Source organism: Falco punctatus (assembly GCF_963210335.1).
Source record: "Falco punctatus genome assembly, chromosome: 1".
In the NCBI taxonomy this organism is placed as follows: Eukaryota; Metazoa; Chordata; class Aves; order Falconiformes; family Falconidae; genus Falco; species Falco punctatus.
The window spans coordinates 86,630,076-86,655,797 of NC_137580.1; the positions used below are offsets into that span (position 1 = coordinate 86,630,076).

Sequence of the window (25,722 nt, forward strand, 5' to 3'; positions counted from 1 at the left end):
TCATGGTTTCACCTCAGCCATCAACTAAGTACCAGGCAGCTGCTCGCTCTCTCACTCCCTCTTGGCAGCCAGATGGGGAGGAGAATCGGGGAAAAAGTCAAACTTGTGGGTTGAGATAAGAACACTGTAATAATTGAAATACATGAAAATATTATAATAATAATAAAAATGACAATAACAATTGTAATGAGAAGGAGAGAGAGAGAGGGAGAGAGGAATAAAATCCCAAAGGGAAAAAAACAAGTGATGCATAATACAACTGTTCACCACCCGCTGACCAATGCCCTGGCCAACTCCCCCCAGTTTATATATTGAGTATGATGTCCCATGGTATGGAATATCCCTTTGACTAGTTCAGGTCAGCTGTCCTGGCTGTGTCCCCTCCCAATTTCTTGTGCCACTCCAGCCTCTGGCTGGCAAGTCCTGAGAAACTGAAAAGTCCTTGACTGAGTATAAACATTACCTAGCAACAGTGTGTTAGCAACTTTATTCTCATAATAAACCCCAACCACAGTTGTGCCAGCCACTGAGCAGAAAATTAACTCTATCCCAGCTGAAACCAGGACAGTAATTTTTGTGTGAGTCAGACATGCGTCCACTCTTTCACTGTCACCCAGGTATGGATTTCCCATCCTTGCAATTTCTACTAGGCAAAACCTCATTAGTAAAATCAATGCTTCTATGGAACATAAAATAATAAATAAAATTTATTATTTTAAAAAATATTATTTAAAAAACATAAAATAAAAAAATGGCAGTACATCTGAAATAATCTGACTGCTTGTACCTTTCGATTTCCTAACCATTTGCGTATAGTTTGTTGGTTTGGGGATACTCTTACGTTTTGTTTCATACACATGGGTCCACTTCATCAGTTTTCTGGAAGATGTCTGCATCTCCTACTGTCCATGAGTGCTATAGATTTTGCAGGTTTGCTATGACACTTCCGGTTGTTTCAAGCTAGTTTTCTGTGTTCTTGTTTAAAAAAATAAATAAAATAGAATCCTGCTTCATGTAAATAACCTTAAGAGGTGGCTGTGTGACTGAGGCTCATTCAATCGTCTGCCTTTCCTAAGGACAAGAGGGAAGGCATCACTTACGTGTTAAGGATTAGTTTTGAGATTTGGGAGATTGGCTTCTCACTCATGGCTCTGACCTTCAGCAAACTGTCATTCTCTGTGTGGTTTCTCCACTCTTACCTGTGTTTTACATTCCCTTAATTTTGTTAGCAATGTAGTGCTTATCTGTCTATGACAGAAGGTCTTATGCTAGTTGCAGGGTTCAGGTACCATGGTAATAGGGACTGCTTTAAGTATTCTGGTTGTCAGCATAGTCTAGTAAGACTGTTCAGTACAAATGCAGATTTATGGAGAAAATATAGTTCTCAAGCTAGGCTACCCTATAATTTTATTCACAAAATATTGTTGGTTGTTACACTTCCGTTCAGGCTGGTTTTCTTCTTCCATTTGGGCACGGAGAGTGTGCTCAGAAAGAACTGGATGTTTTTCAAGTACATATTTTCGGTAAGAAATTTCCTAGCTTGACGAAATATCTGGTAGCTGCCTTTTGTTCAGAGTTGAGACATTGCCAGCTTAATTGCTAAGCCAGTAGATGTTAGCCACTGGCAGTCAATGCCGCATAATTAACATGCTAGAATGATGTCAGATCAACACAGAAATATCTGACAATGTTGACTGTGGAGTGCTTCTGGTTATTGTAATCATAATGAAACTGTTACAGCATTGTGCTGTCTTATAGCAGCTAATCTAGATTGTATGAGTATGGTGAGATATTAATTGTAAATTGCAGTTTTCTGAATTAAAATTGTCAACAAAGATTTCCTTTTTATAGTTCACTTCTAAAAATTGCAACTTGCTTTGGGAAGCCCATGCTGAAGGAGTTACTTAAAGACACTCTTAACTTTATAGTTTGACTGTACAGTAAATGAGTTTAAAACCTACTAGAGTAGCCATGACACACATGTATTAAACTTGCCTATTTTTTCTCCCACCCACCCCCCCCCCCAGTTCTTTTTGTCTACTGTTTCAATGAAATATGGCAAAAAATTGAATAGGTTGCCTCAAGAAATGCAAATACAAACCCTTGGCTAAATTCTCAGCTGGAGTCTGCAGTCAGTATTGAACTTGGGTATTCATCCACAAATTAAACAATTTGCTTCTTTCTTCTTCTCTCCTTTACTTTTGAGATTCCTTCTCTCTTATTTTCTCCGTGTCTCCTTTGGTGTCTTCTGTCCTTCTACTCTGTATAGGCTGGAGCCTCTGATCCTCTGTGCAGGGGCCGTAGCTCTGGATTTGGAAGTCAATCTCAGAAGCCATTTCCTACCCTCCACACTGTTAATTGGAATTCTTGATTGGTTAGGAAGCTGTGTAGTGCTGATGTTAAAAGTTTTCAATGAGCAGAGATTATTTCGCTTTTCATGATTTTTATGGTTGGGAATGGCTGCACTGAAAATTCATATTTTTAAAACTAATGGTTTTTATATCACTTAGAAATGTTAAAATTAATTTTTTTCATGTAAATTCACTGCATAAAATATTACCAATTAGCAGGAATATGATTATTAGTACTAGAAACTACTGGTTTATTTTGGCAACAGCTCTTCTGCGAAGCACGTTTTTCAAATCTAAAATAGTTCTTAAGAAGTAAAAGTAAAGTTTGTTAGTTTAATGTTACTCTTATGTTTGGAGTTTAACAAGTTGGTGTAAAATGTAACGTTGGAAACAAAGTGCAAGCTGTAAGAAAAGAAATGAAACATATGCTCAGGTTTTACATAATGGTAAATTAATCTTACTGATTGACTCTTTATGTCAAAATCTGTATTAAGCGTAACATTCTTCAGCAGACATATTTGAAAGAGGAATGATTTTTCACTGCCAGTCCTTGCAAAGTAAAAATGTTGGTTTGGGAGTTGTTACTTACTGGTGTTTGTATACGATGGGTGATTCATCCTAGATTAAAAACCAATCTGGATCTTTACTTATAGTCATGAACCTAAAGCTTTGTCTTCAGTGTAGCTCTGTCACCAGCACTTGCTGTTCTTGTGCTGTCAATTATTGCCTGGGTTTGCTTGACACGCTTTAAGTATATTGTGGGCCAGTACCTCTTATTATTGCCTGGTAGGAGTTGGGCTGAGGTGTAGGAACCTAGCAATAATTCAGCTGACGCCACTGAATCCTGCAGTGGCCCTCCAGAGCTATGAAATGAAGATGATGAAAGTGTGATTTTTTGGGGTGATCATGTCCTCACTCACACACAATTTGTAGGAACAAAACCCAAAAGCATGCATATTCAGAGGGTCTTGGTGTTCAGTTAGTAACTTCAGTGCTGTTGTCTTGGGGTTTTTAAGCAGCAGTTGCAAGCCTAACTGCAATTTCTATCCAGGCTAAACAGTAATGGAAGTGAGTATGGAACTGGGTCTGGCTTGCTTTATGAGAAGAATTTCTCCCCTGGGTAATATAACCAGCTACAACCAGAGTTTTCTGCCATTGTGAACTTTACTAACACTAATATTTTGTTATCACTAAAACTGGGATTTACATATTTTTTTCTTCTTTTTTCAAGATAAAATTTCATTATAAATTCTTGGAAGATCAGCTTTGCATCCCATTTAAAATGAATAAAGTTACTCCGTTTCTGTAATACATATAAGGTGACTTTGGTTACCCCATGAAAAGCTATCGTGTTCAATAAGGATATCCTTAGAATACTGGAAAATGAAATTAGGTAGTTCATCAGCTAAATGAAACTCGTTATTAGCATATAATGTAACAAAATTCCTTTTCAAAATTTACACAAAAGGTGATCAAGTGCTGTGTTTTAATTTAATTGGGTGTGATGAATTCCTATGCATATTAGGCTGTAAAATTTTAAACTACTTTTTTTATAGAAGATGATCAGCTACAATTTTATTGCTACATATATTCTTGAAACAACGTTGTTGGTAAAGTCTCACTTATAGATGTGTACCCGTATGGTATTAGATTCTGTGTATACCTGCTTGGTTTTCCATTCCTTTTTGTCTATGTGTAATGAGAAATATTAGCAGCTGTCAGCAGGCTCTTGGTTGGAAGATTATTATGCATTAACTTTAAAGAGTTAGGAATGTATAATTCATGGCTATTTGGTGGATTTTGCAGATCTCTCAGTTGTATATAGTTGCTAATCTGTATGACATGATGGAAAACAAGTCTTGGAAATACTGTTGTTCAAGTTCATGGCAATCAAGAAATGGCAGTTTTAATGCAGCTTCTCTGTTTGATGTTTAGGAGAAGATCCTAGTCCTGTATTAAAAACACTAAACTGTCTGGGCTTCTCTATAAATATTAATTTACCAAATGCATGCAAGTCTGTGACACTTCCTTCAGTAGAAAGAATTAGCCTTAATTTTACGTGGTTCTATCATAGCACATTGAAGTGAATCACTATACATTGGCTTTTGTAGTTCTGTATTTCATAAATTTGTTTTTAATACGCCATGTCTTTATCAACACACTAACATAGTTGAGGATATAGGTGCATCTAGTTTGCCAAAGTTAGTTCAGCCATCATTTCCTTAATAAATAATTTACATCACTGTTAGCATGTAATGACTTGAGCAACATTTTATACACTGTTGTACATTGTCAGTCCTGACATTTTAAAAAGCCGCTGTTCTTATCTATGACATGTCTGTGTACTGATGCATGAGCTCTTTACTGCTTTTGTAATATTTATATAAAATTTATTGGCAGTAAGTGCTGTTACCCAGAACATCTGTTTTGAAAGGTCTCTGTATCTATCCACATTGACTGAGCTGTTCAGAGGGGTTTTGTAACTTTCTGGGCATTTTGCCACTGCTTCTGTCCGAACTTTGTCTGCATTTATCAGCTGGTTTAGTTAATGGTTGCTTGCTTGATGTTAACATGCTGATTTACATTGTAATTAAGAATGAGTAGGAGTTTCTAAGGGAACTCAGAGCTCGTAAGTAACACAAAAATAATGCTGTTTTAAATACATTTCTAAAGATAATTGAGTGTAAATATTAGAATATCAAACAGCTTGTAGTCCACCTCTTTTGATGGAAAGCCTTATAATGAGTGTACAGTATTGCTGTTGCGTTGGGCGGTAGCTGGGTTTGCACCACATCTTTAAGTGGAGAGACCTCACTTCTCCTGACTGTTCCATATGTTTTGATGCAAGCTGTGACAGCATATACCCAAGTACTGAGCTATATAATGTAGAAACCTTGTGTTTGCCACCTGATATCTTATGTGAAAGCAGAACTGTGTTGTCAGAGTATCTTAAGTTTCTGTGTGAAATAAAAGGGTGTAAGGATGTAAGGTGAAGGAAGAAGCAGCTTAGGGAAAAAATTTCTTCTCACCTCCTTGTTTCTTGGTTAATACAATTAAGTCATAGCAGATGCAAAACAGCTCAAACAGCTCTGCCTGTACTTCTGGTGATTTATCCATGACAAAGCTCCTGCTGAGGAGAACATACAGCTGGAGGGTATGAGTTTCTAGCAATCCGTACAGGCAAAACATGGACAGATAAATTGAACTTTGGACAAGGGAGCTCTTTTCCACTGGCCTCTTTCCCATTGGTGTAGCTCTTGTTAGCTGAAGTTGTGGTGTCTGTGCTACACTGCTGTGAGAGAAACACTAGTTCTTAAAGTCTGCTTTTGGGTTATAAGTGGGCAGTAAGGGCCATAGCTATGAATCTGCAGGTTATTTTTCTGTTATCAAACAAATTGCATGATCCAATCTCTTTATTAGTTAGTTTAGTGCCAGAAATGCCAGAGAAGCTCATTTGAGTGACAGAAGGAGGCAAAGATACAGGCTTTCCATTCATGCTTTTGGCAAGATTTTGCAATATGTGCTTATAGTAGTATTGCAGTTGAATTGAAAAGTAATTTGCTTGTCTATCCATACCATTTTACTGTCTCATTTATTTGGGACTTTACTGCTTGCCTCACACTTGGCAGTTTTAATTGCACCTATTTCTATGCACAGGCGAGGAATCCACTCATTGCCACAAAATGCATTTCATTAGTGGTTTTGTATAACACTTGCCTCCACGTCACTAATGAGCAGGCTAGTGCAGTGTGAACCAAAGGCCAAACAAGTCCACTGAATTCAGCAGATTTACCCATGCTTAACCTATCTGAAGACTGCTTCTCGCACAACTGACTGCACAGAATTAATTTTCAAGAACTGGGTGCATGTTCAGAAGCTTTTTGAGTAAGGGACCCAGAAGGTATGATGAGTGGATTACCAGCACAGTCCAGGCTTAGCAGATGATGCAAAATAAGACATTAGGAAAAACGAATGGGAGGACAGATCGCTACAGTACTGTCCATCATGCTGTTTGTGTAAAAATACTGATCTGTCACTGCTGCATATACTTGTGATGGTGCAGCACCAAAATTTGTCCCTAAGCTTTCCAGTAGTCCAATAGCTAGTCCATTAAGCTACTCACATTCTAACCACATTAGAAAGACATTTTAATAACTAATTATGTTCACTGGAGTAGGAAAAGAATGAAGTGGTTGTTGGCATGCAATTGTGGACCTTGCTGAATGGCAAGAAATTGTTTGCTGATAGATGCTTTACTTTCCCATGCATTCTGCAGTTTCAGTGTCTTGATTTTCTGTGAAGTTCCTTATTCTGAAAATATTTATCTTAATTAGTTATTATAGCTAGAAACTAATTGTCTAATTTCATTTTTTTTAGTCATTAGTTGGTGAGTGAACATAAAACTACTCTGAATCTCTTAACAGTGTGACTGGGGCAATTAGTTACAAGTGAGAGATAACAAGCAATTTGAAAAGGCATTACAGGTTTTTCTCCACCTTTCTCATCTGAGAGCTGTAAGGTACTTGATTAAAATCAGTGATAAAAGTGTATCACTGGAATGAAGCAGGATTTTTGTAATGGTGCAGGTGTTTTATTTTATTGTATAGGTGTTTTATTAAATGTGGTCCAAGCTGGTGTTTTTTTCCCCTCTCCCCTGCACTACAGGTCATGTTATCAAATGGATGGCAACCAAGGGCTGAAAAATGGCCTTTGCAATGTAGCCATGAGCCTCTGCAAGCTCCAGGCTTCCCAGGACTTCGGGCTTAAGCTCTCAGCTGGCATCAGCCAGTATAAACCAACACATGGTTTTCCAATGTCTGTTAGACTGCATCCATGCGAATAAGCTAAGAACATTGTGGTCTGTCAGCATCAGCTGCTCCAGTTGTCAGCCATACCCACGCAGCGTATTGGGGACTGTCACTCACAAGACTAGGTAGAATAGTGCCCATCTTGCAAGAGGAGTAGCCCCATGCGGCTACTGTCACAACTCCTGCTGACCCATCTCTTTGTTTTTTGCACAGTGTGGATGTGCCGTATTGGCAATGCAGCCTCCTCCAGACTTGCCTTGATTATCTACTCTTTCCTTATCTTACTGCTAAACTTTCTGATTTCACAGGGTGCTGAATGTTTTAACAAAAAATTCTGCTTGAAGAATAAAATGAACCTATTAGATTTGTATTGAAAAGACAGGTAGTTTTTTCTTGATAATCGACACTTAATTTCAGACTATACAAATGTGATTATCACTAGAAGACCACAGTAATAGTGTGCGTGCTTTTTTTCTGAAGTACCTGATACCTCATAATTTTTTTTTTTTTTAATGAGATCTCGTGAAGTAGGAAAATGCAGTTTCTTTCCAGTTTATATGACTTAAAAAGATGGTTGAATAGCCGACAGCCAGACATCAAAGCTATAGCGTATCTAGGTCTTACTCAGGATGTCCCAAGTCAAGACAAATGCCTTAGGCTGCTTGTCTTCTTGACTCTGAAACCAACTAGAAGAAAAAACAGAGGTGGAAAAGCAGACAGGAAAAATCAAGCAAAGTGGCTTCGGTGTTTTTTATCTGTTCTAGGTGACACTAAACATAAACCATGAATTATTTCTGGCTTAAAAGTGGAGAATATTTTCATAATATACATAAAATTATCCTACTTAGAGGAGGTAGTCATATTCTTGTCATGAGACAAAAGCTAAAGGAAATTAGTCTTCCGAGAAGCCATCAGCTTACATCAGAGATGTGTAATTTTGTTTTAGCACCTGTTTGTTACAGTGAGTCTTCAGGGTTGAAGTGTTTTCCCTTACTGACCACTGATCTATTTATTTGGCCTTACTGTACCTACAGCCAAAGGAGGAGCAAAGGGGAAGGGTGTAATGGTGAAGGCATGTTGCAGGCTGGATGCGGAAATGTAGTGGCATGTCTGTTTTATGGGTAAATTTTATTTAGCCTGAGTGGAGCTAAGCAAGAGTGATCTGCCAGAAGCATCTACTTGAAATGTTCTTGGTCTGAGAAAGAGAGGAGGAGACTGGGAATCTGAGAGAAAGAATCCTGCTTGTTACTTGTGTATGAAATTTCTGGGAAAAGAAATACTGTGATACCAATACTACCTGAAGCTCAAACAAAAACTGAGATGTTGAAAAATACTGAGTGCTTTCTGGTGAATTTCAAAGGTGAATGTCTTCCTGCCCTAATTTCTCTTGTTTCCTGCTGCTAGAAGAAAAAATGTCAAACAGGATGAGATGTACTTACGTAGCCACAGTTGACATTTTTAGAGTCACTATATTGTATTTAGACCTGAACGACTGAAAATGCTATGGTATACGCTTATGAAGGAAATATTTTTAGCTTTTATATCTTTGAATCAATGGGAAATTAAATATATATTGTATTAAATTCTAAGTTTAGAAGTGTTTGATATAAACACATGGGTGGCACTAGGACAGAAATCAAGAGGACTGGAAAGCTAGTTAGCCAGATGAGCTCTTCCAATGGAGTTTACTTTCTGTACTCTAGTTCTGTGGGATTTTCTTGTAGTTTCAGGTGATGGTGGAATAGGTGTTGGAAGTAACACTTCTTTTGTACACCAGCATGACTTAGGAAGGGAAGGGGAACCAAGAGGAGATACCACTAATCATTTCCACTGTATTATGTAAATGTTATCAATTATTATAAAATAATCCCTTTTTCCTACTTCCCCTAGATGAAATAAAAATGTCTTTTTTATATGTATCTTTGTTTCTCTGACAGAGTTATTATCAAACCAAGGGAGAATTTCTGTCTTAAAGCCACTGCAAGAAAGGAACACTATAAAAGGTACTGTGTTTCTGCAGTTGCTCACCAAATCTCTTGATTATTTTGCTGCTTTGTCATTATGTGTGTTCTTAAATTATTGTTCTTTTATTTTATTAAGTTTTCTTTACACCTCTCAGAAGTTAATTTGTTTGCATGCTATTGAAGGCCTACTAAAATTTGTTTTAAAATAGTAGTAGAATGGTTGAGGGGCAGAAAGAAGGAAATACCCATGATAAATCTTAGAACTGTGGAAGGGGGAGAGTGACCTCTGTAATAATGTATTGCGTAAGCTGAGGTATCAGTGAGGGTAAAATCCAGGTGCTAGCTGAGGAAAACGGGAATGACAATTTCTCTTTCGTGACTTCACACCATCTCCAATCCATATCCTTTTCCTCCTTCTACCATGGAAATCCTCATCGAGTTTCATTTTACCCCTGACAGAGCAGGGCATGTCCCTTCCTGTGTGACTTCTTCCTATGGCCACATTTATAGGAGGTGGACTCTTAAGCATTCACTTCCCATCCTGTTCTCAACTTGTGTTCGTGTTTTCCTAAGGTTTTTCTGTACCTAAACAAGCTAGATTAAAGGCTATGGTTATGTCTTGCATCCCACATTTTTCTGCATTAAGGGTCGTACTCTTAAGATGTGTCTTCCTCTCGCCATTCTGTCCCTGCCGACGGTGTCTTAGCCTTTCTTGAGATGAAAAGACCAATCCTCTGGTTGCTTAGAGAATGACCACAAACATTTTCAGCTGCTGTGAATTCACCTCAGTACTTCGGTGTGTCTGTTTTAAATTTCGGGGCTTGGTGGTGAATAATGGGATTAAATATTAAAGTACTCTGTTTTCCTGAAATACTGCTCCCTTCTGTGTAACGCTTTATTTTTCTCAGTGTAGGTGTCTTACAATGAATTTTAGTCAAGTGTTTTTTGACAGTAATCCTTTGCATAGCAAGTATCATGTTACTGAGTTTTATGAAGTTTCCATTTTCATTTGGTTATTTTTAGATTAAACATTGTCACTTTTATATATGTCAAAACTGAAAGTGTATATAGGGCATTTAAAGTTTCAAAGCTGTTTGTAAGAAGGATTCTCAACAGAGTTTACATTGTATTTACTGTCCAAATTGTTTGCTGCTTACCTCTGTTACTTATATAGTGTTTATTATAGCTGGAATACATTCCTATTTATACAGTGCAGGATTTTCATTATGATACAATAGCGGGAATTCATTTTAAACATTTGAAGTGGCTAGACAGTTAAAGCAAAATTATTGTTTTTCCCACCCAGCACAGTTATCAGCAGAATGGTTATTTAAAAGGGATGTTTGAATAGAAAGTTGGTTCTTGGAGCAGATCTTCACTGATCTGGAAGAAATATTTCTGGTTCCAAATAGCTATAATTAGGGAGTAGTGATAAGTGCATTCCTGGAAAGAAGAAATATTATTGATGGGTGATAAAAGCTACAAAAAAGCATTAAGATGTATTTGAAGATACAGAAGTAGAATAGCCTTGGAAGAGATGAGATCAGCGTCTAACTGTAGCTATCTGGAAGCAAATGCGCTGTCCAAAAGATGATTGATGGTGACCCCCTAAACCCAGTACTTTCCCCAGTTCCTACTGATTTTCAGATCAGGGTCAACCTCAGCATGGAAGATGTAGCTCAAATGTGGATGTAGTTTAGTTGTCCAGTGGAAATGGAGGCTTATGATAAGGTCAAATAGAGAACAGGTTTCATAAGCAGGGAAAGAGGGGTATGGGTGGGAGGTGTATTCCCTGGAGGTTCACTGTGGCTGCTGGTAAGCTGGCAGTTCCAAGGCTGTGGTGATCTCCACCACCCTCTTAGCTGCATACAGAGCTGAAGGGGGACGCGGTGTCCCTGTGCTGTGCTGGCAGCTGTAGGGTTGCTGACTGATAGCAAGCTGCTTGACTGCGTCTTCAGAGCCGCTTATGGAAGAAACTTGCACAAAAATTTCCCTAACTGATATGAAAAACAGTCAAATTATTCTAGCTGAAGTTTTCCTAAAAGAGAAATTCAGCCTGAGGGAAAGATCTACAGGGGAAAACTTCAGCCCAAATGTTTAAATTTTGATAGAGCTACAAGCCAATGAATAGAAAGCTCTTATAGTAAAGATATGAACCTTAGTTGTGAAAATTGCTACTTGCGGTGATGTAATAAAAATAATTTTTGGTAAATGTATGAACATAACACTTCACTGACTAAGCACAGCACTGCATTTCTGTTTCATGCAAGCGAAAATCTAAGTGAGTAAAGAATGCTTGAGTCTGGACTAATCAACGGGCCTACTATGGCATCTTGATTTATCCAATGATATGAATGAGACATGTCCTGAACATTATTCTCTGAAGGCTATTTTGACTGTCAGTTTAACTCTAAAGAAGCCAATGTCCTTGGCTAATAGAGTAGAAAGTGCTTCTGAGTCATAAAGATTTCTGCTTTGAAGATTCAGCAATGTCTTGCACCTGAAAACAGAGAAGTCAAATTGGCAGTTCTTGTGACATTGGTACTGCCCCTGAAACAGGCAGCAGGGCTTTGCAGCAGGACGTTTTTACAGTGTGTCACAGAGAGTGCTCTGTTGAGAGATGCTGTGTGCTGGAATGATGAGTCTCTCTGACACTGTCATTGAAATGTATCTGTTTTTCCGGCCTTTATATGTTTATGCATGAACCGGATGATTATTTGAGACATCAGATGAGCTAAATACTTTTATTTTCTTCAGGTATGATTTATTAGTTCTCAAATGCATGTTTGCCTTGTAACACTAAAAAGCTGTGGTGTTAATCAGCAAACTTGGATTGCATCCTAAACTTACAAGGGTATAATGAACTTGGATTGCATTTTAAATTTACAGATGCTGAAACAGTGATGAGTGTATCACTGCCATCTTTGAATCTCCACGTACAATTGCAGAAAGCAGATACTATGGTTTTGGTCTAATGGAGTAGGTTTGCTTAGTGCCTCAGGCTTCCAAATTTAGCTTGGTGAAAAAAATACTTGATTTAGAAAGAGACAGATGTTACTGGAGAGAATTAGAGCTAGTGTGCCTCATTTTGTTTCTTCTCTCTTTTTGTATTGCTTTAATCTCTTCACTGATACTGTTCCTGGTTTAAAGCAGTGTAAGGTCAAAATCTGATTGTTTTTAATGAGAGGGGTTGAAATATGGGAGAGTAATGCAGTAGGATTGGTTGGTAAGCAGCTAATAAAATTGATTTGATTTAGTAGCTTCAAGAATTGAACATGAATATTGACATTTTTTCTTTCCTGTTTATAATAATGTTTTCAGTTCCTTGACAAAGCAATAAAGCAGCCACACAACCCACTAGATATGACACTGAGAGTTACATGTGACACAAATTTAGAAAAAGAGGAGAGAGGTTGTGGTTGTGGTTTTGGTTTTTTTTCCTGAAAGCAGTAAGAAAACCAAACGGAAGATGCTTGCTCTGAACACTTCAGAACTGTGATTTTTTTTAAAAAATTATTTTTTTTCCCCTGGCAATGCCAGGGTTTTTATTGACAAAAAATGCTATGGGAGATAGTAAGTATTTGATTCAGATGAGTTAAAAGATCTATTTCCTTTTGATGCATGTCTTTGTATTAGTCTTAAGAGTAGTAATTGGAAATACCCTCATAAACCCTGAGACTGGAGCCCCAGAATTAAAAAACATTTGTTATTACCCAGGAATGTAGCTATGCAGTTTTATTAGCCTTTCTTCTACTGTAATCTACGGATCTCATTTAGCTGCATGCAGCCCTGTTCTTCTGAAACATAAAAGGAAGGAAATCTCTCAATAGCCTGAAATCAAATTATCTCTCTGTGTTAATCTACATGTAAAACACCCAACCCCACTTCTTTAAAGGAAAATAGTTTTACTGATAAGCAAAACTAGACTGTGTGCTTTGGATCCAAGAATTAAGTGGGGTGGGGTTTGGGGATGGTTTTTTTGTTTGCAGAGTACTATTTATAACATCAATTAACTCCTTATGGTTGGAGCAAGTCATCAGACACATCTGTTGCTGAGCTTAAACACTCACTGTTCTGTGGGGTCATAGTTGGATTTTTTCCCTCTCAAACTGTGTGGTGGAATGATGATTTTCTAACTAATGGCTGTTAGTTAAATACACTGTCTACTGATGCTGTTGTTTTAGCATTTGGAATAGATGTCGCAGGCAGCTGTTCTAACTGCATAGCTGACCTGATCTTTGTTTGCCATTTTGTTATTTATTTTATCTGTTAGAAGATAGCACAATGGTATCTTTTATGAAAGAATTATTATGACCATCTGCAGGATTTTCCAGCCTTCCTGTAATATTTCGGTTATTCCATTTTGCCAATCAGAAACCAGTCTGGCTATGGAAATTGCTGCCTACCCACTGACTCTCTTGCTCCTGCATTTTGTGAAATGGAGATTTAATGCTTGTAAATATATGGCTGTTCTCAGCTGTAGTTCCCCACGTACAGACATTTTGAGACTACGTTCCTGTTAGTAGCTGTTCTCTTAAAATGGAAGCCCTTTTAGCAAAACTCAAAACACCTAGAAGCCAAGAAAAATTAGTGAAATCTTTTAAGTATTCTTTGGAAGTAATTGCATAAAGTTATAACAGTTTATGTGATTGGCTTATTTGTGGTCAAATTGGATTGCGTATTAATGAAAACAAGCTTTAAAATACTAGGGGAAGAACTAGGGAGTGAAGTTATGAACGATGCTGCTTTTGATCTTTATCCTTTTCTCTTTCCCATTGAAATAGCCCTGTTCTAAGAATAGACATATTGATTTTTTGGTGGCTGTGCTTGCAAGGTAGCCTCTACAGTAGCAAAGTATTTCTGTTGTCAGTGAGATCAGATCCAGCCTTTCCACGCAACCCTAAGCAGGCAACACTGCCTTGATAGTTGATTTAATGCCTAATAATATCTAGCAGTTGCATAAACGGCTTGAGGGTTTTTTTTCCTAGCTGCTTGGAAGACAGTATTCTAGTAAAATGGCTATAGTAGAATTTTCTACTCACTAGAAGTTTGCACAAATTGTTTCCACTCGCAGCGGAAGCACAGTGGCTAAAGCATCTATCGATGGCAGTGGGAATCAGATTGGGGTCAGAGGAAGTGGTGAAGCTGGGTACATATAGTAGCTACTGCTAAAAGCAGCGATGAGAATACTTGGAACCTGAATATACATGAATCAGAAAGGGACCACAAAGTGCAATCCATTTTTAAGTAGAACTCCTTATTGATTTCAGTGGGGGAGACCTTTGAAAAATCAATGACATGCAGCAGCTTTAGGATGCAGTGACATGTGTTCTACAGTGTTAAACTGATTGGCCTATGAACTAATCAAGGTTGTAGCAGTCATGTTTGGAAAGTTCCAAGGCAGAAGAAAAGGTGTCAGAGGTCTAAGAAGCAGCAGACTTACTATTCATATTCCAAAAGAGATAGCAAAGTATATCTTGTTCATTCTAGCTTTAACAGTGAGGTTGAATTGTATGTCTATAGAAAACAAAAAACTATAATGTATAGAAGTTTCTGGGGATATGTAAACATAGGCCTGTTCATTATAATATACAGTATTAAGCAAATGGAATTGCTGAAATCATCAAATAATTCTGAATTTTTCCCATGAGATTTGTGTACATCATTCAGCTCAGCTGGGTAATTCAAACTTGGTTTCTTGATATGGGGAGGGAGGTGAAGCAGGGGCAGGGGCAAGTGCTGTCCTCCAAATGCTACCTAGCTAAAGTAGATAAATAGGAATTAAGTTGTGCAAAACAGTGATTCCCTTTATGTAGGGAATGAAGTATTTATGATGCTAATATTTTCATGGACATGGCTGAGTTGACAAAATTAGCACTTACTAAGATAGAACAATAGCAAGGGATTCTAACTGTCATGTTCAAGTCCAGCAGACACATACTAAAGTCAAAATTCAGCCATCTCTATGTTGTTCAGTCTTTTGATATTTTCAAGATTTTTTAAAGACCTATTCCACCCAGACACTTACTTGAAAATAAATGGGGAATGTTTGTTTACACAGAAAATTTACAGTGCACAGTGTGAACTTATAGACTATCACATACCCCATTAAACCTTAGTGTGGACACTTAGTTAGGTGTGAGGTAACGTGATACCACTTCACTGTACTGTTTTATGCCTAATTAACTCAAACACTGATCTTTGAAGGACGTGTGGCATAACGAGTGCTCTGTGACAGAAGAGTTCAGCTTACTCAGTGTAGACAAGTTCTTAGGTCCTAGAGAGCAAGAACTCTGCTTCAGAAATGTGCTGTTATGCTGTCCTGGTCTATAAATGATAAATTTCAAGGAGAAATGGAAATTTTTATGTTGGGTAAAAGTAATCATAGTCTAAAACATTTACTTAAAAAATTGCTCTTGCAAAAATTTCAATTTGAAGTTTAATGCATTACTGAATTATTTATGCTATTATACATATGCAGTTGCTAGAAAGGTGTTCTATATTGCTCTAATTTATTTTCCTTTCCATTTGGGAATACAATATAGCAATTGAAATGTATTTTATTAGGGAAACAGAGCTACAGTATAATTAAAGCTATGTAGGCACACTGTATCACCAAGCCCTGAAAACACTGCATGAAATTTTGGAAGGAAGACCTGAAAAATTCCTTGTAGCAAACTGCTGAAGTGAGGAATCATTATCAAAGGGAAGCTGTCGAAAGATGCCTGGTGTCATTTAAACATGCACTGATTAATCCACAAGAGAGATAGGATTAGATGTAAGAAAATTGTGTATTCTTTTTTGCTGAGAACGGTATCTTTTGTAAGGTAATACAGTATAATTTCAGTGCCTTTAACTAAGAGGTTAATTTAAGTATTAGTTTTTTAAATGGACTGGGAACCATTATGAAAAGATCAGCGATGCTTTGGTGCTACTGACCAGAGCCAGATCTGTAATCAGTGATGTGTTGGAACCGTATTGCATGTTAGAAGATGTGTTTGTGTCTGGATTCTTTTGTTGGTTTTGCCAAACCCAGATTGTAGTACAATATTCTGAAAATATATTTGCAGAATTTACTTATTTCTTCAAAATGATTCCTGCTGGATAATCGGATCAAATTTCCTACTGATGTAAAACCTCAAATATTCCACATTGACGTTTCTTATGCAGTAACAGAACTGGTGAGCAGCGGTGTTCATTGCTACGTCCTTAAGATCTGAAGTTCCTTCTGAAGGAGTTTTCCTCTTAACATTTCCGCTGCCCTTGTTCCTTCACTAGTTTAAGCCTGTTTCACAGACTGCTTCTGTCCAAAGCAACAAAAAAACCCTGACCAGCTTTGGTTTTGTTTGTTTCTTTTGACACCAACACAGTATGTCTGCCTGTGCCTATGAGAGAACTATATTGAAATAGCTTGCTTTGTGGATTCCTCATTGATATTCATTGGTAGAGATTGTCACGTAGGTGTCAAATTAGAACTCAGTCAACCAGAGCAGCACAAGAGGAGGCAGGCTCAAGACAGATTTCACCTTAAGGTCTGAGAAAGAATTTATTTGGAATTTGTTGTGTGCAATATATATTTATTTTATTTTGTTTTCCAAAGTGTCGCTCTCTTGTCTGTGTGCTGAATTATGCTTAATTTATTCCCTCTGGTCATTTACTTGAGTCTTTCTCTTATTCTGCCTCCTGACTTTCTTCTTTGAGCATATCTTTACACGGTTTTGTTATATTGGGTAAGTTTTGAGCATAGAATTTACTTCTGTTAGTTTAAGGAAAACAAGTTTTCTGGCATGATGGTTCCATGGCCTTTGAGATTGGATCCATGCAACAAAAGGATCGTATTTCTGGTAATTTGGCTGAAACACAAGAAATCGTGTTTATGCTGGCTTCAGGAAGGCAGACAGTACCTGGTCAAGCACACAATCTGCTGGGGCAAAATTACTTTCTGAAAACGTTCTAAAACATTTGAACCAGCAAAGTGAGTTTGTACTGGCTCCACATTTCATGTCATGTGGTTACAGTATTTTTTATGTGGTAGTAGCTTAAAACTGGATATACTGCTTCACAGAACCATACCTTTGTGAAAGGGATTCTGTTCTGTATGTTCTCTGGCAAAAACAGGTACTAAATTTGCAGTCACTGACCCAGAGAAGTTTTGGTGCTGAATATTTTAAGACAAAACTGATTAGAGATTTACAGAGCTAAACAGATGACATAATAATCCCAAAACCTACTTTCACTTGGGTTTCATATAGGATTAGTTTACGGACAGGTGGAACAAATGAAGTGGCTGTAAGCTATCGTGTAGTGTGAATTTTTTAGAAATGAATGTATCCTCTTTTAACAGGTATCTATGAAATGATCTTAAGCCATTTGGGGGCTTATACATCAGACACAGGGCTTAAAGTTGCATGCCTAAATACTTACTCTGATTTCTGAGAGCATCATGTTAGGTTTCTGTGTTTTAAAATGTTTGGCTACAATATCCAGTTTTATAATACTAAAAATGCTCATTCCAGTCCAGAGTTTTCCCTGATTTAAGACATGAACACCAAGTCTTGCAGGAATATGCAAGTATTGATAACTGATTATAAATCATATTAACCAGTTGTGGGTGTGTTTTTTTTTCCTTAGGAGTTTCAGGATTGGCTTCTCTGAATATTGTTTCTTTTTCTTCCAAGTTAGGAGAGAAACAGTATAATGAATAATTTTTTACAACATAGTGAGGAAAACCTGGGAGATGACTGTGTACAGAAGAGGCTGCAATACCTTATTAACTAACTGTCTTCTCTTTCCTCTCTCTTGCAGCTGGTTCTGCTTGAGGCTGCTCTCCTGCTTTGTCTATACTTTTCTAGTCTTAGCGGGTGATGTCACGGCAGCTCTAACATTCAGACCCCACTGATCCACGAGGTGTGTACTGCTTGGTGTTCTCTGCATGCTTTCCAATATTGCATGGGGGATAACAGTCATTTTATGCTACTCATCTCTTGTGGCACTTCAGGGTGAAAATAAAATTAGCATGCATTACACTTCAGTTCCATAGATTATTTAAGCCCCATTTTTGCTTTTATTCTGATGGTTTTCTTCCCTGTAGAAGAACATAGCTACTTTTTGTGCATGCTCACAGGCCCTCATGTTTGCTGCTACAGCTGCTGATCTGCTGTATGTACAAGCTTCTTGTTGCTCATCATAGTACCATCTTGTCAGCAGGACCTAGTAGACTTGAACTGGGCTGGGATAGACCAATAGTGGGACAGCTGTGTTCAGTATTCAGACTGCTAGACCTCAGAAATCTCCTGTGTGCCCTGAGAACCGTTTCCCCTCCCACTGAGAGAAGTCTCTGTAATGTGTTCTGTAGCTGGCTTGTGGACACTGCTGTCTTCAAATGCAGCTCACTGAAGTGCCTGATTGCCTTAGGCAGGCAGAATACTCTGAAAAGTGCAGGGGATTTGAGGCTTTCCATGACTGTTAGGATTTAGGTGCCCAGATCTCACAGAACTTGACCCCTCTTAAGCTCAAGGGCTCTTTAAAAACTCTTGACTATCAGCTACATCCTACATTAGCAAAATTAGTGCACAGTTACCTCACTTTTTGCAGAGTACCAAGTGACCCTAGGCACATCGATGTTTCCAAGACACTTTAAACTTGGGCACGAGCTAGGGTATTCATAGTGAGTAGGACCCCCTTTTCAGCTCTTTGCACAGGGTGGTTTTCATCCCCATTGAGCACTTAAGCTGTATTGACTTCTAGGAAGCCTTTTGATGCACTGGTTCTTCATAGGAACAGTCAGAAGAAACAGATCCTCTTACTTTGCTCTAATTCTAATGCAACACTAATATATTTAGAGTCACGTAGGCAGGAGAAAGATTGCTGCTGTCAGCGTAGCCTTTGACACTTTCTAGGCAAGTGTTTGCTGTGTTTAGAAGTGCAACCTAAGGAATAATCTTTACCTGGCTGCTATAGATCTTATATTTTCATTTATTTATACCCACTTTCTTTACAAATGCTAGTAAATTGCAAGTGGCACCCTGAGTAACTAACTCATGAGTCAGTACTTCTATTTTTCTCCTCTAGTCTAGACTGCTGATAATGTAAATTGTTGAAACCCTGGATAAATAATTGGGAGTGCAATCAACAGCAAGCAAGTATTTATCTGCTAATAATACATCTGAAATGCAGAAGTCTGTCTTTGTCCAACAGTTCTTAAAAGGCAGTTATTGGTCCTGCTGCTGTTTCTGCATAGCAATTAGGATTTTTATGGTCACTAATTGTACATCTGAAAATTTATACAGTTTATATTCTGCCTGTGTTTCTCTTTGCACAGAGAAAAGAAGCACAATATTTATGGTTGTAAGGAGGTTAACATATTTTCTGCAGGGAGATCTCTGTAGCTCTCTAGAGATTTGTACCATTTATAGAACCCAAATTTTCTAGGTTCTCTCATGTGTGGCATCAAGGGCTTATAGCTCATTAAGGATTTTCTGAATGGGATCTTTGTCACATTCTCAGAATGTGACTTGAAAGTTATATACCAGCTCAGTCATCAACTGTGACTTTTATTATTAAAGCTGTTACTGCTTCAGAATCTGTATTAGAGGAGGTGCTTCTCAATTTTTCATGTGCTGTTGGTAATGTTTTTCCTTAGAAACTTACATTATATATTCTAAATGGAACCTGTTTCTTTTAAATATAGTTGCTGTAGTTCACATTTTTTCATCTTCCTACGTCCCCACTTGATTCACTTTTTGAAATTAGGCCATAGAAGTAACCAGCCTCTTGGGCCCCCAAAAGATAACAGCTATGTCATATCATAGTCACATGTGAGACAGAGCTTGTTTTAGCTACAGACAGTGAATTGCCTGAAGGATGGGCCCCTGCGGGGAGTGACTGAGCAAGCTTGAGTTTTTCTGCAGCACCTCTAACGAGACTGTCTCCATGCATTAATCCCTGACCCGTCCAGACTCTTTTTCTCTTGGCCCTGGAGCATCCCCTTGTCTGAGGTGTATTTGGATCTGTGTGTCAGTCAGACTATTCCTCTGCTCTAGCATAAGGGCAGTGATAATTGGTAACCAGGTAGCTGTCTTAAAAGAATATATAGTTAGAAATGCCCCCCACCCCAACCCCCATGCGTGTTTTTCCCAAAATATGACTAGTGCCTGGGTCTGTGAAGTCCCACTTCTTTCACACTCCCTCTAAGGAGTCTGTGAGCGTGTCTGCGCTCCTGGCAGGAAAGACAACAAACAGAGCTGTCTCCATCTGTGCAAAGCAGGGAAGCGCAGAAGCCTGCAAGTTGGCTGCCCATCAGCCAGCGTAGGTCCAGAAAGTCTGGCTGTGTTTATGTGCAGCTGTGCCAGGGCTAAATCATGCGGAGAGGCAGCAGGTGAGTCACGTGGTCCTGTCCTGTGTGGTACAGGCTTCCCCTGAGTCACACTACCCTTTTGGATGGTTGTGATTCTCCTTTGCAGAAACCAATGTACTCTGAAGGGTTTGTAGGCTCTTAATAATCTGGCAAAACAAGGTTCAGAGTGGAAGGTCACTGAAGTGGACAGTCTCGTCTGTATTTGACTAGTTTGTGACATGTGGAAAACCCTTTGATGGTTTCTGGTTTTCTTTGAGAATCTCAATAGAAGTGAAATCAATGCATAAATGAGAAAAGTCACTTCTTACCGGTCTGAAAACATGAAAGGCTCAAATGATGGTTACATGTAAACTTCATAAGACTAATGCATAGTTACTCCTTACACTGTTTCCAATGTAATTTCATATTACCCTGATTCCCCTCAACAGCAACTCCCTAGGAGTTAACAGCAAACCACAGAGCTACTAGCAGGTTATTTGCTGTGAAGTCAAGTTATGTGTCATTGGGCTTGGGTCTGTTACTTCCGTCCCAGTGCCTTTGGGGCCTGTTGGATGATTTCAACCATATACGACAAAAGAAGGGAGACCTTGGGCCTACTTAGGAGTTTCCAATAAACTGTGAAAACATGCAGCTTAATATCTACTAATATCCCTCTTTCGGGAACATGACACTATATGACTTGGTTATCATTAGTAACCAAAGAATCAGCACAGGAGAGACACCTGATAAATGTAACAGTCCTGGAAAAAGCATCAGCTGAGTGGGTGCATCATGTAAAGGCACTGAAGGATGAAATGCAAAGCTTCAGGAAACCAGGGTTTGGTACTATCAGTGCTCATGGAAATCCTTGTTGATAGGTGGAAAACAAAGAACCTCTGGCAGCAGGAAGAATTGCTCCCAATTTGCATGTCAAGGGACAATTTCTAGGGACTTAACTCTCAGCACAGAACGTGAACTATTCTGGAATTACAGGAGCTGGGGAAAATTCTGCCTCTGTGTTTATCTTGGAGGTGCACTAAGTAGTTTAGTTGTAGACAGTTGAAAGGGTTCTGTTGAAGCCACCATTTAAGCTTATATTACATTGCTGATTTTATACTCTTGGGACTCGTTTTAAATGATGTTCACATTACAGGTCTGTGGAATCAGTAGGCAGTTTTGCTGCATGCACCATATAGATGGAGATAGGATTTTAAATGGAATACTTCATAACCCTGGTAGAGAAGGCATAAGGCAGAAGATACATCCCACCTAGCTTTCTGAGTTCTTTTTCCTGCATTGAGACAAGCAATCCTGTGTGTTTTCTATGGAAGATGCTTGATTTTGGCTTTTTCATTTGCATTATTAGCAAACGGCTGCATGAAGGACTGTTTCATTGGCTACCATGCTGAAATCATCAAGCACATTTCAACTGCAATTGCCCTGTCTGCATTTAAGAATATTTTCCATATTACAGTGTACTCTTATAATTTAAAAATGAAACCTATTTTTAGCTACTGTCAGCTAAACTTGGGGTGGCGTGTGTGTGGGGTGTCCATTTGCTTGGAAAAAAATGGACACAACTGGGTTTTTGTACCGTGAATTTCCTGTCTTGAAAAATGTTAAACTTGTCATGCTGTTAGACACCTGGAATTTTTGTCTTTAAAGTGAGAAAGATTGTGTTCCTCATTCCTTCCAAAGCCATATCTTTTTTTATGTATTTCTTTTAAGTACATTATTATTTGTACAGTGAAATTAACTTTGCAAGAGGGATGGAAACCTTTGTCAGAGCAAAAAAGATCAAAGAATTACATACAAATTCTCTCCAAGGTGAGCATGAGGGTTTTTTTCTTTTTTGAACAGGGAAGCCTTGGATTAATTACTTTTAATTTAAAATCAAATCAGTGGATGAAAGGAAGTCTTCAAAGAGCACTGCAGTTTGCTTCTTAGAGTGAACAGTATTTTAGTAGGGTGACTAACGATGTGCATTTTTATTTTTAACCTCTGACCTGTGCCCTCCCCACCCCTCTACCTAACCCTTTCCATTTGCCCTGGTCAGTTAACAGGCAGGAGCATTTGAAAACAATCATGGATGACTATGATATCAGGTCTGCTGCCAGCATTTTAGCATCTGTTAAAGAGCAAGAAGCTCGTTTCGAGCGGCTTACCCGTGCACTTGAGGAAGAGCGGCGCAATGTCTCCTTGCAACTTGAGCGTGCCAATCAGCCAGCAGACCGAATGAGCATTTGCAACATTGGCAATGGTCAGCCACTGGCAACCGCCTGGCAGCAGCTTGTACTGCAGGTAACAGCCTGCTCATTTTACCTGTTGCTAGAGTTCATCTGTACCAGAATTTCCCATTCCAGAAAGCCAGGTGCATCTTGTTTGTCGTCAGCATTTCATTCTGTAGCTTATCTTCTGATACCCCAGTGTTGGTATGCTTCATCAATTAATTTGGTAGCTCAGACTTCAGAGCCTTGACTTAAAAGTTGTTCTTAATTCCTCTGGGCTCATGAGATACTTTTAAAAATGCATACATCCTTGAGTATTAAACCCTAAAGAGAAATCTTCCCACCCTCCTGTAAATCTATGCACTTGCTGTAAGTATGGTGATGTGCTGGTGATTGAAAAAGAAGGCTGAATCATCTCCATAGCAAACAAAATTTCCATTAGAAATAGTTGGGAGTTTGAATAGAGGGAACAGCATGAAAAGCAGGGATTTCCCTCTTGCGATGTCTTATTGTTTGTGTAGGGGGAACTTCATAATTTGTTTCTCATGTTTATTGAACTGATAGACTTTATTTTAATGATGCAAACTGGCTTTGTGGTAGCCTTAGGTTTCTAAATACTGTTTTGCTTGGTATGTGTTTTTTAACTCTTTCAACGAGCAATGATAAACTACTTACATCTCTAAATTACTTTAAGCTCGCAAGTCACTCTGACATGCAAGGTAAGTCATGCAGAAGCAATAGCACCATTTGTGAAGGCCTGCTTCCTGAGAAAACATTGTTCAATTCAGACAGAAACTCTAGGCTGTGGGGATTCTAATAGTTGTTTCCCAGTTATACCAGGCTGTTTTACAGTTGTACTTGCAATGAGCTGTATTTGGGCAGATTTTACGTTATATTAAGTTAGCGCAGCTTTTCTATTAACAACTGCCATGTTTCTGTGTGTGTGTATGCTTGAATATGGGATGTCATGTGAAAGGAGCAGCCCACACTGGTTAGGCTAAAAGCCTGACAGTAGCTGGTAGGAGCTGTAGGTTGTTACCCTCTGATTAGCAGCTGGGCTGGGGAGAGGGAAGATGTGTGCTTATGTATTTTTTTTAATAGAAAAAGGACAAGTTCACCTTCACTTTTTCTGAATGACTTTGCGCAAAGTGCCTGATTAATAGCTCCAAAATGAAATTCCTTATCCAGAAAACTGATGAAGCATGAGTTTTTTGCAGTGTTATGGCTTAAGCTCTAACCACTTCCAAGAAAACTTAATGAAAAAGTTTTAAGTTACTGGGGTCTACGTGACTCTTATGGAGAAGCAGCCCCTGTAAGTGACCCTAGACTGAATCTGTGTACACTTAGCTCATTGCCAGTGGGCGAGGGGTGAACTCCAGTTCATAAATAATTTGTGTTGAGGTTTTTAGAGTAGTTTGTATATGAAATAAAATTGCTAAATTTGCACAGTGAAGAATTAATGTAAGGTTATTTATGTGAATTTTCATTAAATGTACCGAGGGCCAAATTTCTGCCTGACTTACTAGAATTAATGAAAGTGTTTGAATGAAGGATGAAAGCCGTACATTGAGTCTTATTCAGAATACATAATGATTTAATCTTTACTATTGTATATTGCATTTCATTGTTAAGAGTACACAGAGCAAAAGACACTGCTGTCTGTAAGGATTGCTCATGCACTATAGTGAAATGCAACTGTCTCTGAAGCTGTGTTTCAGTGAGGACTGATTTCTTATCACCCTATTCAACCTTTTATTGTAATATTACAAAATAAGTCAAGTAGTAGCTTTTCCATTTGAAAGTTCCGTAGGTGATTATACGTAATCTACTTGTTCTGAGTAGAATTTTTGGGGAAAAAAGAGGGTTAACTCCATTTTATGAGAATGGCAAATAATCTGTAATGATCTCTACAACCAGGCATCAGTTTCCCATGTTGCTTGATTGTCAAAGTGGAATCTGTGAAAGGGATTTGTTAGGGAAGTGTGCATAGTCAGGGCTTTGTTAATAGTCTCTCAGTTCTTTTTTGTAGTATACTCTCTCAAACTTATTCCCATCTTGGGAAAGAAAACTAAGCTTTTTTATTATTACTATTTTAGAAAAAGAAAACTAGTATATAGGCAATGTGCCAGAAGCATAACAGTTTTCTGAAGTCCTCAAAAAACGAAATCAAGGTCTTCTGCAAATAACAATTCTAATAATTCATTCCAGATTTTTTTGCTGGTCTCTCTCTTGTTTTTTGTTTTAATACTAGCTTCAAACTCATTCCATAACAATACCTCCTTGTCCTAGGCAGCCCATTTAGCTACTTCCTTCACTTACTGGTCAGCATGAATTCAGAATACTTGAATGGAACATGTGAACTGTGGTGTGCTTGTTGACATTTGCTGGGAGTGTATATGGCATCATGGTTTTTGGCCCCTGACAAGAAATATCAGATCTGCAAATAAAGTCAGGGATGTGCTGCAAGTGCCCCAAAACATGTACATGGACGACTTTACCTTGAGGGTGACAGAGCCCTGGCACAGGCTGCCCAGAGAGGCTGTGGCGTCTCCTCTGGAGCCATTCAAACCTGCCTGGAGCGAGACTGTGCTGCCTGCTGTAGGAGACCCTGCTCTAGCAGGGCGCTGGGCTGGGTGGTCCCCAGAGGTCCCTTCCAACCCCAACCATTCTCTGAATTGGTGATTCTTAATTTTACATGAAGAAAGTATGTAGGATTTTTCTAAAAACTATCTTAAAGTTGTTTCTCATGGGAGAAGTTGATTACTTGGACAGTCTAAACAAATCATTAATGTATTTTTAATTAGATATTAATTAGAAATAGCTGAGATTATTCTTTCATGGGAATTTTTCCCAGAGGTGAGATTTCTGGCAGATACTGTCCTCACAATAAGAGGTCCTAAATGGTGCTGAAATGTCTCCCATTAATATTAGAGTCTGTTATTAGGTAGTGGCCAAAGCATTTGTGTTTCCATAGCCCACTGTAGAAGTCAGTGCCTGCCAAGCCTTCAGGCTGTGCAGAGGTTTTGTACCCATCTC

General features: G+C 38.5%; 1 protein-coding gene across 8 annotated transcripts in view; it reads left to right on the plus strand.

Annotated features, from left to right (window-relative positions):
- ARVCF (ARVCF delta catenin family member) overlaps positions 1-25,722 on the plus strand; it is a 290,531-nt gene that overhangs the window by 95,720 nt on the left and 169,089 nt on the right. For 2 of the 8 annotated variants that reach the window (XM_080373939.1, XM_080373938.1), the window contains exons 3-5: positions 9,099-9,162; positions 17,929-18,030; positions 22,515-22,759. The exons of 5 other annotated variants lie outside the window; for them this stretch is intronic. In XM_080373939.1, coding sequence (XP_080230065.1) covers positions 22,544-22,759 — 216 coding nt within the window. In that variant the 5' untranslated portion in view covers positions 9,099-9,162; positions 17,929-18,030; positions 22,515-22,543. Of the gene's footprint in view, positions 1-9,096; positions 9,163-17,928; positions 18,031-22,514; positions 22,760-25,722 lie in introns of all 8 variants that reach the window. One more of the 8 variants, XM_080373935.1, reaches the window with a different exon arrangement.